This window comes from Myxine glutinosa, chromosome 7, assembly GCF_964187855.1.
Source record: "Myxine glutinosa chromosome 7, kmMyxGlut1.1, whole genome shotgun sequence".
Taxonomy (NCBI): Eukaryota; Metazoa; Chordata; class Myxini; order Myxiniformes; family Myxinidae; genus Myxine; species Myxine glutinosa.
The window spans coordinates 98,622,089-98,636,196 of NC_136267.1; the positions used below are offsets into that span (position 1 = coordinate 98,622,089).

The 14,108-nt window shown below is 47.4% G+C and overlaps 1 protein-coding gene across 2 annotated transcripts in view; it reads left to right on the forward strand.

Moving 5' to 3' along the window:
- LOC137431462 (integrin beta-5) overlaps positions 1 to 14,108 on the forward strand; it is a 96,259-nt gene that overhangs the window by 57,610 nt on the left and 24,541 nt on the right. For both annotated transcript variants that reach the window (XM_068122806.2, XM_068122807.2), the window contains one exon: positions 9,928 to 10,062. In XM_068122806.2, coding sequence (XP_067978907.2) covers positions 9,928 to 10,062 — 135 coding nt within the window. The remainder of the gene's footprint in view (positions 1 to 9,927; positions 10,063 to 14,108) is intronic.

Consider the following 14,108-nt stretch of genomic DNA (forward strand, 5'->3'; position numbering starts at 1 on the left):
AATTATTGTTGCACTTCGCTTGTCAACGTTCTCGGCTGGTTCCACAAGACCTTCCATGTGTTTCGCAAGTGCAGCTTTGTTCGTTTTTTTCATTGACCCATCAACGTTTGCCAAAGACCATGGTAACGGCCCTAGTGGGTGACAAAGGACAAGTTGCATGTCGAGGTTCCTTGTCTTGGCGATGAGTATCATGGTGGCAAACAGTTGTCTGTCAGCTCTCAGGACGATCTCCTTGTTTGTGCCCTTCACAACTTTCTGCTTGATCTTACCAAAGGTCTTCAAGTTTAGCTTGTTCAATGTGTCATGAAAGCCTGTTCCCTCTTCAAGACGTTTCTGGAAGCTTTGATACGCCGCTTCCCCCTTTTGCAGGGTGTTGAGTAGGTCATTAGAAACGTCCTCCCTCGCAGCCGCTCCGGTAGATATACTGAGAAGACATGACGGATCATCGGCGAATGGATTGGTCCAGTCATTTTCCAGTAGATCACAGATAGCTGTGACGCCAGACTCATCACGTTTGATGCGAGAAGTAGACAAGTCAGGGTGCTTGGCGTGAGATGTGTCGCTGCCATTCACAAGGATAGTTTCTCGTAGTTGCCTCAGTGCAGTAGCCCGATTTTCTGCAGTTAGATAGTATCGTGACACAGCCCCTTGTCGAAGACTAAAACCTCGTGTTCCTCCAGCTGTTTGCGTATCTTTGTTTACTGTTTCTTCTGTTGTCTGATCAACAGCGATTCTGGCAAATGGATTCCCTGGTCTAAGCTGTACGGAGAAGTAGCCTTGATTGAAATGCCTGTACAACTCGGGGCATGTTTCGTGGAGTTGCGTCATCTGTGCATAGTACACTGGTAGATATCTAGCATAGTTCACCTTGTTCATTGCGAAACACCAAGGGATCACTCTTCTGACACAAGCCAAGTGAAGCATCCAGTCGCCTTCTCTATCCGCACGAATCAACCCCAGCAGGGTCTCTACCATATCAATATACATCATCCAGAAGCGAGCCAGGTCTCCATGTTTGGTTCGCAGAAAATGTAGGTATTTCGCGAACATGTCAAAGCTCTGTACACATGAATCATCATCGAGAGCAGCAGCGAGAGTCTCGTGGCAAACATCCTCCTTGATGCTGCGAATTTTGAGGTCAGTGCTTCGAATCTGGGGTTCCTTGTCAGGATGATTGCTTTCTATCCACACCTGGAAGCCCTTCCAAATGATGCGCATTAGTGCCTCGTACATCAACTTGTGGAGTCACACAGCACGGTTGTATTGCTTGCCTTCCAGAACCCTGTTGATGGAACCTTCAGCGATTACTCCTGACTCAACAGCTACATCCCGAAGGCCTGCATCTCCAAACATTTTCCCAATGCTCGACATGAAGTTACAGATGGTATGGAAGTTCCCCATCATGAGCACGATTCTTCCATATCGATCGACATCTTTCCATGCTATTTCGGTCGCCTTAGCAAATAGTGCCTGGTCTAGCACCACCGGTATACGCTCAAGCTGAAGTGATGACATAATAATAATAATAATAATTCATTTATTTTGTATAGCGCTTTTCCAGAAGCCCAAAGGCGCTTTGACAGAGTGGAAAACATAATGCATAACAATACATGAAAACAACAATTGCAAAAAGACAAGAATCAAGAAAACAAACAGCAGCGATATACGGCATATATATAAGACAAGAATCAAAAAGACAAGACAAGAATCAATAGGGAAATATTTAAAGCAAAAGGAGGGAGAAGGAGAAGAGATAGTCAGGGGTTAAATGCTGTGGGTTGAATGTTGAATGCAGCGTTGAACAGGTGGGTCTTTAGTGATGTTTTGAATGTGGTGAGTGAGGAGGAGTCTCTGATGGTGTGAGGTAGTGAGTTCCAGAGGGTGGGAGCAGCGATGGAGAAGGCCCTGTCCCCCCAGGATCTGAATTTGGTCCGGATGGAGGGGGTCAGGAGGTTGGTACCAGCAGAGCGGAGGTTGCGGGTGGGAGTGTGTCTGGAGAGGAGGTCAGCCAGGTAGGATGGGGCCAGGTTATGGAGGGCTTTGTATGTCAGGAGGAGGATTTTGTACTGGATTCTCTGGGGGATGGGGAGCCAGTGAAGCTTGTAAAGGACGGGGGTGATGTGGTCACGGGTCCGGGAATGAGTGAGTAGACGGGCAGCGGAGTTCTGAATGTATTGGAGTTTATTGGTGATTTTTGAGGGTGAACCATAGAGGAGGCTATTGCAGTAGTCCAGACGGGAGGTGATGAAGGCGTGGATGAGGGTTTCTGCAGCCGTGGAGGAGAGGGATGAGCGGAGACGGGCAATGTTTTTCAGGTGAAAGAAGGCTGACTTTGTGATCTGTTTAGTGTATTTGTCGAAGGAAAGGGTTTGGTCAAAGATGACGCCAAGATTCCGGATGTGAGGGGAGGTGGATACTGGGATACCGTCGATGTTGAGGGCAAAGTTATGGGTGGATTTTGTGAGCGTTTTTGGGCCAATGATGATTATTTCAGATTTATCACAGTTAAGCTTGAGGAAGTTGATTTGAAGCCAGGATTTTATTTCAGTGATGCAGTTTGTCAGGATAGAGTGGGTGTCGGTGGAGACGGACTTGGTGGAGATGAAAAGCTGGATGTCATCGGCGAAGCAGTGGAATTGGAGACCATGACGGCGGATTAAGTGACCGAGCGGGGACAGGTAAAGGATGAAGAGGAGGGGGCCAAGAACTGAACCTTGGGGGACACCTTGGGGGAGGGGAGCAGTGGGGGATTTGCAGTTATTGATGGAGATGAACTGGCATCTGTCAGAGAGGTATGATTTAATCCAAGAGAGGGCAGTGCCGGTGACGTTAAAGGTGGATTCAAGTCGGGTGAGGAGGATAGTGTGATCGATGGTGTCAAAGGCAGCGCTGAGGTCGAGGAGGACGAGAATGTTGAGGTTGCCAGCGTCAGAGGAGAGGAGAAGGTCGTTGGTGATTTTGAGGAGAGCAGTTTCAGTACTGTGGTTGGAGCGGAATCCGGATTGGAATGTTTCATACAAGTTATTGGCAGAGAGATGATGTTTGAGTTGAGTGGCTACAGCGCGTTCCAAAACTTTTGACAGAAAGGGTAGGTTGGAGATGGGTCTGAAGTTGTTTAGGGTGTCAGGGTTTAGACCAGGTTTTTTTAGAATGGGGGTAACAGCAGCAATTTTGAGGGAAGGTGGGACGATGCCTGTAGACAGGGAGGAGTTTATTGTTGCAATGATAAGTGGAGAGAGAGCAGGGAGGGAGGCTTTGACAAAGCTGGAGGGGATGGGGTCAAGAGTGCAGGTGGCAGTTTTCATTCCTATGAGGAGTTCAGAGAGGTCAGTAGGAGAGATTGGGGAGAACCGAGACAGGGGATGGCAGGACAAGGGGGGGGCAGGTGGTTGGAGGGGGAGCGGGTGCGGCGGTGGTCAAGCTGTTGTAGATGTTGTCAATTTTGCGTTGGAAGAAAGAGAGGAAGGAGATGCAGTTGTCTACTGTGAATGACTGGGTGGTGGTGTTCAGGGGGCGGAGGAGTTTGTTTATTGTCGAGAAGAGTGCTTTTGGGTTTCCGGAGCCAGAGTGGATAATTTGAGAGTAGTAGGCAGAGCGGGCGCGGGAGAGGGCATCTTTGTAGTGTTGTATGTGGTCCTTGTAGGCTTGGGAGTGAACTGTGAGACCCGTTTTATTGCGGAGTCTTTCAAGTTGGCGAGCACGAGTTTTCATCAGGTGGAGTTCAGGGGTAAACCAGGGAGCAGAATGGGTGAAAGAAACTGTTTTGGTTTTTACAGGCGCAAGCTGGTCAAGGCAGGAGGAGAGAGTGTGGTTGTAGTAGTCAGTGAGGTCGGAAGGGGTGTGGAGGTCAATGAAGGGAGAAGTGGACATTTTTTCAGAGAGGGTGGATGAGAATGAGGTAGGTGAAAGAGCGTTTAGCTTACGGAAGTTGATTGTGCGATAATGCCTTGGTGTTGGGGCGGGGATGTTGATGGTCAGAGTGATGGCTAAGTGGTCAGAGAGGGTGAGGTCGGAGCCATAGAGATGGTGCAAATTTAATCCAGTGGAGCAGACAAGGTCCAAAATGTGACCACGGATATGGGTAGGAAAGTCGACATGTTGAGTGAGGTTAAAGCAGGTGAGTAAATCAGTGAAGTCAGTGGTTATTGTGGAGTCAGTGGAGTCCATGTGGATATTGAAATCACCAAGGAGGAGGATTGAGGGGGAGAGGGAACATAGCTGGGTCAGAAAGTAGGAGAAGTCAGACAGGAATGATGGGTGTGGTTTGGGAGGGCGGTAGACGACAGCCATGACTGACTGCGTGTGACCAGAGAGTTTTAAAGCCAGGTGTTCAAATGATGGAGCAGATGAGATGGAGATGAGGTTGGTCTTGATGTCTTGACGGTGGATAACGGCAATTCCACCACCTCGGCCCTCCGAGCGTGGTTTATTGACGTAGGAATATCCATTGGGTGTGGTGAGGTTGAGTGTGTAGTAGTCCAGAGGTTGTTGCCAGGTTTCGGTGAGACAGAGAAAGTCCAGTTTGTTATCCAGGATGTATTCGTTCAGGATGAGGCATTTATTGTTGAGGGACCGGGTGTTGAACAGGGTGAGCTTGATGTTGTTTTGAACAGCAGGGATGAATTCAGGTGATTTAGCCAGGGTTCGTAGGCAAGAGGTGCGATCGTGTGGGTTGCTGTGACCAGGTGCGCTGGGACGAAGAGTGAGAGTGCGCTGAGCCGACCAGAGGACGGGGATGGAGTGACCTGATTGCAAATAAACAAACTTGCGACCGGAGCCACGGTGAATGTACCTGGGTCGTCGGAGGAGTCCATTTGATTTGATGGCAGAGATGCATGATGGGGTGGAGCGGGTATTGAGCAGAAGAAGCCTTGCGGCGGAGTACTTCAGAGCCATGCCAGGCAGGAGCGAAGGGACGAGTACGAGGCCAAGGTCGAGGAGGCAAAGCGGCAAACGCAGCGGCAAACGCAGCGGCAAACGACTGCAGCCGCTAATCAAGACCACAGCGGCAAACAAGGCCACAAGGCCACCAAGACCACAAGGCCACCGGCAAACAAGGCCACGGCCACAAACAACGGGAGCGGGCCTTTCGATTCCGTATTCCGTACCATCAAAAGCAGATTCCGTTATCCAGCCGGAGAACACGCGGCACGTGCGGGTGTGAAAAGGCAGGACAGGTGTGAGATGTCAGGTCAGAAAAGTAGAAGCAGACCCTGTACATCCATCCAGTCGGAGAAGCGGCGAATATGCAACGCCAGCGTCCTCTCGCAACCGAACCCGGAAGTCAGGGTGATGTTCAGAGCTTCTCTGAGGATTTCTTGCACTGTTGCCATATCTGTGGCAGGCGCGTTTATAGTCGGCAGGTAGCCAACTACATCTTCCGTCACCTGAACACGATCTCTAGTCATGATGTTGAAACCAGTCCACGAACTGATTGTCTGGTCGCATGGTTCCAGCATGCGAGTCATAATCCATACGTGATTTCGGCGCTGCGCAAGGGATGTTGCGCCTGCAAGAGTGTCAGAAAGATCTGCAGGCTTGATTGCAGGTGGGCCCTCACGTTTCCCACCGCTGTATATTGGAACTAAATCGCTGGATGACGGGATAGATCGCTTCTTATCTGCTTTGGATACTGCCGATGGAGGTTGGGGCGGCAAACACGACTGCGACTTCGGTTGGACGATGATACCGTTGACGCGATGCGATGTTCCGCCACCACTCAGCGATTCCTCTAGCCTGTCGATGTTATCGAATGCTAATACAGTCGGGACCGAAGGGTGCACATGTGACGGAAGTGGTACTGTATCTTTCTCCACACTTGCTAATTTGTCTATGCATAGCGCTGTCTCGATTTCTTCCAGAACTGTGTACGAACATCCGTGCCCGAGTCGATTCAATATTCTGATGACCTCTGTATTACCGGTGAGCGTTTTCATGACCCACGGAAGTAGGACATGCTTCGATGTTCTGATGGTACCCCGGTGTACAGCATTGATGATATCTTGAGCCATCGACCATACCAGTGTGTCGGCACGCGCAGAGCTACCCCCACTCCCGCAAATCAAAGTATGCAGAAATACACGAAGAGAATCTGGTATCTTCACGTAATCTGAAGTGAGTTCTGCTGGCTGAGGCGGCCAACATTCATTGTAATGAGCATCTTTGATCTGGTGTCGCAGTGAAGTAGCTGCACGCACAATGTTACTTTCACCGTCCGTTCGTTCAAATGCTTTCACTTCTGCTTTCAGGTTTACGCACTCTGCAGCAATCTCTCGCTTTGTCAGATTATCGGGCATCAAGTATACACGGTGTTTCACATTGAAGAAGATGAGCGATTCTCCAAACTCTCTTTGTAATGTGCGCTGCAGATTCTTCTTGATGGAGTCACGAACATCAACTGAAAATGTATCTGAAGACAGGATATCTGTTGCAACATCAACTATTGGAACAATCCTCGGGTTCAAGAACAAGTCAGTGCGAATGAAATTGAATATACATCGTATCATTTCTTTTTTCTCGATATTATCTTCAATGTCAGTTTCTACTTGAGGTTTTTGGGGCCGTGTGTAGTTTCTATAGCAGGAGAAGTGGTAGTGAGCCTCAGCTGCAACCATATCTCGTGTAGTCAATGCCAAAACTCTCTCATCATTGCGAGCTGTCGCAGCATCTCTTATTGTCTTATCTGCTCGAAGTTCAACAGCCAAGACAACTGTTTCACGGGTACGACTGCCTTTTATGAATTTTGAAGCACGCTGGCAAAAAATGCATTTATCATCGTAGACCGTTGAAGTTGATCCTGTCTCTTCCCGTGATGATCGCCGTCGCACCGCATCGCCAGTATCAACTGAAGAACTTCTAGCTGCATTGGTCAAAGTAGCTAGGTGGTTTTTGTGAGTGAAGTCTGATCTACAAGCCCTATGGTATAATATTGGAATATTAGGAAGTTCAACTGCGCCTTCTTGGACTAGCTTTAGAATTGGATAAAAGTTTCTAACTGCGGCTGCGTCACACAATGTCTTCCAAGAACTGTTGCCCGCTGCCTTGCTTAGTTCAGAGAGTGGCGACTTCTTGCTGCACAGGATGCACGTTCCGGACTCAGGTTCAATCTTCGCCCGTTTCGCCTCGACACCGGCCATCTCAGCTGAAAGAACAAAAAGACTGACGTTAGATTACTCCGATATCCGAAAAGCTCGCCAACTTACATAGACATACTCATCCAAGTCAGTGAACATGTTAGATGGCGCCACAATACAACTCTATAATAGAGTTGTATGTGGCGCCATCTAACATGTTCACTTTTAGTTCTTAAGCCACCCACCCCCCCCCCCCCCCCTCAGAAATTAATCAGGTCACCGCAACAAATCTCAGACTGAGATATAGAATATAGAATATAGATATAGAATAGACTGACGTCACTTTCGGCACTGGGTTCTGTGGGTTGATTATCGGCGGGAAATTCCAACTGACATAGTTTCGGTTTGTGGAAAGTGCATGCCTTTTCATATATTTTTTGTGTACACTCGTGGTGGATGATATGTTTTAGTTTTTGAGTTATTTTTATAGACAGATAAACGGTGTAGCACAATGCATAATTTGGAAAATCATACCAGTGTTGTTTCACTAAAAAAAGTACAAGTCTAATAATAAAATATTGAAAAATATATGATTTTTTTTCGATAATTGATTTTTATAATAATTAATCTAAAACAAAATGCTTCATATTATTTTTTATTTAGACGGTACACATCGGACGTATATTTAGTCGTCAACCGCACATCGATAGCTAGTATAGAAGTCCAGATACACGTGCAACAATGTACCCCACCAAATGGGCATTTTCGAGCTGGGTGGTTTCAAAGATGGCGTCCATCCGGGCACTAAGCTACCGTTCTCACATGTCCATCACACCTTTTCTGACACTTGAGACATTGGTCTAATGGAAAATCATAATGAGAATTACTCCCCCCCCCCCCCCCCGGAGCATTCACTTCAAAAAATGGCCGGTTGGCTCAAGGACTATTAGTTCTTCTGATCTGATGTACCATATTCTTTACAGAGTATTAGTACTGCCAAAGCAGTTTCATGGAAGGGTTATAATAGGTGGTTTGTCATTGCCTTCCCAGTGAGTTGGTGGACATTAAAGATCACTAGTTGGTGGATGTTAATGATTCTACAGTGTCTTTTGTGAAGAGTAGGCGAGTTATCACCAGCACCCTGACTAAATTCCAAATTCCTGCGCAGTCTGTCAAGAATCCTACGGTGAAGTGGTGACCTGTCTATGATTATAAACTTAGACAAGAAACGACAGTCTGTTTAGAGCATAGTGTTCTATGATTTTCAGACATACACACACGTACATACAGAGAATTGCCTTGCCAAGGGGAGGAGGGGGGGGGGTGGGGGGCGTCGTGCACATGACCTTACCCTAGGTATCCTAACACGTTTGTAAAGTTTTCTGGAGATTTCCCAAGAGGTATGCAGTTGTATAGAAATCAAAGAAAATGCTTCACACACACACACACACACACACACACACACACACACACACACACACACACACATACACACACACACACACACACACACACACACACACACACACACACTATACCAATAGTTTTAAGAAAATGGCGAGACTGAGTCAATCGGACAGGCGTAGGTTCTGCGAGGTAGAAAGAGAGAGCACGAGCCACCTCCTATCAGGATGTAAAGAACTCATGTCAGAACAACTGTACACCCAAAGGCACAACAAGGTATGTAGAGTAATCCACTGGAACATCTGCAAAATTTTCAATATCCCAGTTCCAGAAAACTCATGGAAACATGAACCAAAAGCAATCACTGAAAACAAGGAAGTAATGCTCACATACGACCTGGTGATCCCATCAAGCGTGATCATAGAAAATAAAGCATTGCTGCCATACATAGTACTGAGGTACAAAAAAAAGAATAAACAGCAATGCTAATCGAGTTGTCAGTACCCAGCAATTTTTTCCCAAACAACGGAGAAATCAAGAAAATTACCAATTACCAATATCTCAAAAATGAAGTGAAAAGATCTTGGAAGCTGAAGAGTGCTGAAATTGTAACAGTGAGATGGAGCAATGGGAATGATAAAACGAACCTTACAGAGATCTTAAAAACCAACCATGGGAGCATTACTGCAAACAAACTACAGTTGGAAGCTGTCAGAGGCTCAGTGACGATCCTAAAATGCTTCCTCAGAACAAAACTTTGCGAACAAGAAAACGTCACAAACTGGTCCATAAATCATGATCATTTATGAAAATGAACGTGGATACTTGGAGTAGGGGATCCATCTCACATTCATACATTGAGGTATTGCTCAATATTGCTCAACTCCATTCCACCATCTGAAACCAGAATTTGGAGATTACAACCAATGACACACACACACACACACACACACACACACATACACACACACACACACACACACACACACACACACACACACACACACACACACACACCTCGCTCTTAAATAAATAGATTTTTTGGGACTCAGGGGTATTGTACCTTTTATTCCACCACCCCACCCCCACATCCCTCAATACCAAAACAAAAAATTTCACCAAAAACCTGGTATAAATTACAGTAAATTTTTCAAAACATTACTTAAAGTAATATTATTTCTGCCCTGCAAGATGGCCTAGTAATTGTGTCGGATCAAGCTGTAATCTTACAAAGTCATGAACCAAAAGCACCATGCATCTTCATGAGCACCTGTTGCTGATGCAAAACAAATTTGAATAATTGAAGCTTTTATGGTATTCTTTTGCTCCATCAGAGAGTTTATTGTTTTATTGTAGTTTTATCATTCATGGTAGTAACAAGAAGACTAATTCGTGTTTAAGGAACAAATAAAATTTGTTAATGAAAATCTGTGTTGTGTGGAATATGCAGAAAATCCGCTCCAAAGTGGAGCTGGAAGCTTTTGAGCAACCGGAGGACATCAGCCTCATGTTCACCGCTCTCTGTGGGGATGGACAACGGCAGGCGGGTCAGCGTTTCTGCCACAACGTCAAACTAGGAGAAACGGTAAGGGAGATCTCAAGAGGAAATAGAAAAGTCAGAAACATTAAAAAAAAAAATCGGTTCCTGAACCTTTGCACAATTCAAAATGGAGTCAGGGAATGGACCCTCCCAAATTTATAAACACAATGCCCTTGCATCTCACCTATGAAGCCAGCTGCAGCCAATTACTCCCACTAACTGTCCAAGTCTGATTGGTGAATGGGAAAATAAATATAAACTAGAGCAATGCGACTGTGTCGCCAATATGCCTCCGCATAGTCCCACAATGGGTAGTTGTGCTCGTTCACAGTCCTAAAAATAAACAAGTTTGATTTAAATCCCTTCAGCTGTTTTCAAGTATCACATTTTCAACAGCATGAACGGTTTCACATCGATTGGCGAAGCGGTTTCAGAGAAGGGATTTTTTTTTTATATTGGCTTTCAAGCTAATATGGCTGCCACACCACGTGATGTATGACCTTAAAATGTACACTCTGCATATATATGGGTAGGGGATCACGTTTGTGAAGCTTGAACACAGTGTCAAGGCCGATGCAGCATTTTGTTTTTGCTGTTGGCTGTCTAGCGCCACTCAGAGGTCTCGGACACTGGATGCCTTGGTGAGTGTGGGCTTTCGTAACTGAAAAAATGCTTTGGAGAGAGATCTGGGATTTCATAATTTTCATCACGCAATTTCATGTTTGTTTTTCTATCCAAGATGGCTACCAAACGACGTGACCTACAACATCACCATTTTCAAACTATATGCAACAATGGTGTTAGATGATATTTGTAAAATTTTGCATCGATAGGATAAGCGGTTTCAGAGATACAATTATTTAATATTTTCCTTCAATCCAATATGACTGCCACACCATGTGACCAATGATGTTTTCATGATCATCTTTTAATCATCACGCCTAGTCAATGACACGCATAAAGTTTTGAGTCAATCAATTTGATGTTTTGGGAGAAAATGTTTTTTAAAAGTTTTAAGATAAATCCAATATGGCTGCCAAACCATGTGACCTATGATGTCATAAATTTAATATTTAAATACAAATTGGTCATTGGCTTTGTTTGTCATTTAATATTTCAATACCATTTCTTATTCTGAACTTCACTACGCCCACTAAGATACAATCTCTTTCACCTACACTTCCTTTCTCATGCGTATCCATTTTTCTCTATGTGGACCATTAGTCTCCCGTTGTTCTGCTCTCCATGGACCTCAAGACCTACATACTGTATATATATTTTTTGTTATGCCTCCGCCGACAAAGTCGCCGGAAGCAATATGTTTTCGGGTTGTCCGTACGTACGTCCGTCCATCTGTAAGGGCTATACCTCGTTTTTCTCAGCAACTATATGTCCGATTGAGACAAAACTTTCAGGGTAGGAGTGACACTGATGCAGAATGTTTTTATTGTAGCAGTTGCCGCTGAGCATACACAATCGCCTTACACCTGCCAAAGACGCAACCAGGGAGCGATCACTGTACTGGGCTCAACCAGGCCGCCCGGGCATGCCCAGATTCGCCTTTCCCGGGCATGCCCAGACTCGCCTTTCCTGGGCTCGCCCAGGCCGCCCGGGCATGCCCAGACTCGCCTTTCCCGGGCATGCCCAGACTCGCCTTTCCCGGGCAAACGCTCCGGCATGACGTGTTTGATTGGGCTTATATATATTGCTACCCAATAAACGGGCTTGACAGAGTGTGCTGGGTTCTGTACGAATAAATAAGCTTTGAACTCAACCAAATGGCCTCGTTCTCTCGCCTTCCGCGACTCCTAAACTGGTGACCTCGGCTACCCCCGAACGGATTCGGGGGCTGCAAACGAACACGGCAGTTTCGATCGCACTGCCGGAGTTTTGGAACCGACGAGCGGCCATGCGGTTCGCGCACAGCGCTCGGCTCCTCCTCTACGACCCGAGGGGCGAGCCCGCTCCAGGACCCTCTGAAGGAACGCAGTTACGCGATGTGGGTGGCACTGCTGCTCATCTCTTGCGCGTGCTCTGACGTTCGCGGCACGGCTGCTTTGTTACCTTCGCGCGCACTGCTGTTCGTCACCTTCGCACAACTTCACTCTACAACTACAGCCGCAACTACTTCTCTGACCCTGCATCCTCGAGAGGCCCGCGAGGAACCTCGGCAGCCTCCCCCGAGGCCTTGACCAGCCCCTCGGTTGGCTCAACCGCTTTTCGCGTGCACCGAGGCCGAGCGCTGCTCGAGCCTTCTCGGCACTGCACCCGCGAACTGCAACCTCGGGAGGCCCGCGAGGAACCTCGGCAGCCTCCCCCGAGGACTTGACCAGCCCCTCGGTCGGCTCAACCCTGGTCCTACATTCCCCCAGCGCTTCGCACAGCGGAGTACGTTTTTGTGCATCATGACGCACACCGGGGGCCACTCCGGCCGCCGTACGACGGGCCCTTCCGGGTCCTGCGACGGGACGACAAGTCTGTCGTCGTCGACGTCGGCGGCAGGTCGGACCGGATTTTGGTGGACCGCCTCCAGCCGGTGCACTTGGACGTCGACCAACCACCACGGTTGGCCCTTCCTCTGCGGCGAGGCCGCCCCCCGTCCACGGTTCCCCCCGCTCGACCACCCACCACCACACCGGACCCCCCCCCCACGACCCTCCAGGGGTCGCTTCGGCCGGGTCATCAGGACCCCCCTTAAATTGACCCTGCCGGTGCAAGTCGATTCTGGGGGGGGCGCGTGTAGCGGTTGCCGCTGAGCATACACAATCACCTTACACCTGCCAAAGACGCAACCAGGGAGCGATCACTGTACCGGGCTCGCCCAGGCCGCCCGGGCATGCCCAGACTCGCCTTTCCCGGGCATACCCAGACTCGCCTTTCCCGGGCTCGCCCAGGCCGCCCGGGCATGCCCAGACTCGCCTTTCCCGGGCATGCCCAGACTCGCCTTTCCCGGGCAAACGCTCCGGCATGACGTGTTTGATTGTGCTTATATATATTGCTACCCGATAAACGGGCTTGACAGAGTGTGCTGGGTTCTGTACGAATAAACAAGCTTTGAACTCAACCAAATGGCCTCGTTCTCTCGCCTTCCGCGACTCCTAAATTGTTTGTCATTTAATATTTCAATACCATTTCTTATTCTGAACTTCACTATGCCCACTAAGATACAATCTCTTTCACCTACACTTCCTTTCTCATGCGTATCCATTTTTCTCTATGTGGACCATTAGTCTCCCGTTGTTCTGCTCTCCATGGACCTCAAGACCGACATACTGTATATTTTTTTTTTGTTATGCCTCCGCCGACAAAGTCGCCGGAAGCAATATGTTTTCGGGTTGTCCGTACGTACGTCCGTCCATCTGTAAGGGCTAAACCTCGTTTTTTCTCAGCAACTATATGTCCGATTGAGACAAAACTTTCAGGGTAGGAGTGACACTGATGCAGAATGTTTTTATAATAATTGTGACGACATATGAACTGAGCACAGAACTATAATAATTATATACTAAAGAACTATAAGAATCTGTCGAAACACAGAACTATAATAATTGTGACGACATAGGCCATGTGGTATGGCAGCCATCTTGGATTAAAAGCAAATAATTAAAAATATATTTCTCGGAAACCGCTGAATGGAAAAATTTGAAACTTGGCACATTGTCAAGTACTCCCAATGGGGAACAAAAGCATGATAATACAACAACACAACAACATGCATTTTAAGGCCATTTTCCCTGCTAGAGCGGGGGTTAGCCTTGCGGTCCCCATGACAATCTTCTCCATTTTGCCCTATTTTCTGCATCTCTCCTTGTTAACCCCCTTGCCCGCCTTTCTTCTTCCACCATCTTTAGCCAAGTCTTTCTCGGTCTTCCCCGTCCTCTACTTCCTTCTACATTCATTTCCATCACTCTTCTCAACCAGTCACTTTCATCCTTCCTCAACACATGACCAAACCATCTCAACCTGTTCCTCTTCACAGCATCAATCACAGGCTCCATTCCCATCATCTTTCGCAATTCATCATTTGTCTTCCTCTCTCTCAACGACACTCCGCACATCCACCGAACCATTCGCATTTCCACCCTTTCCAG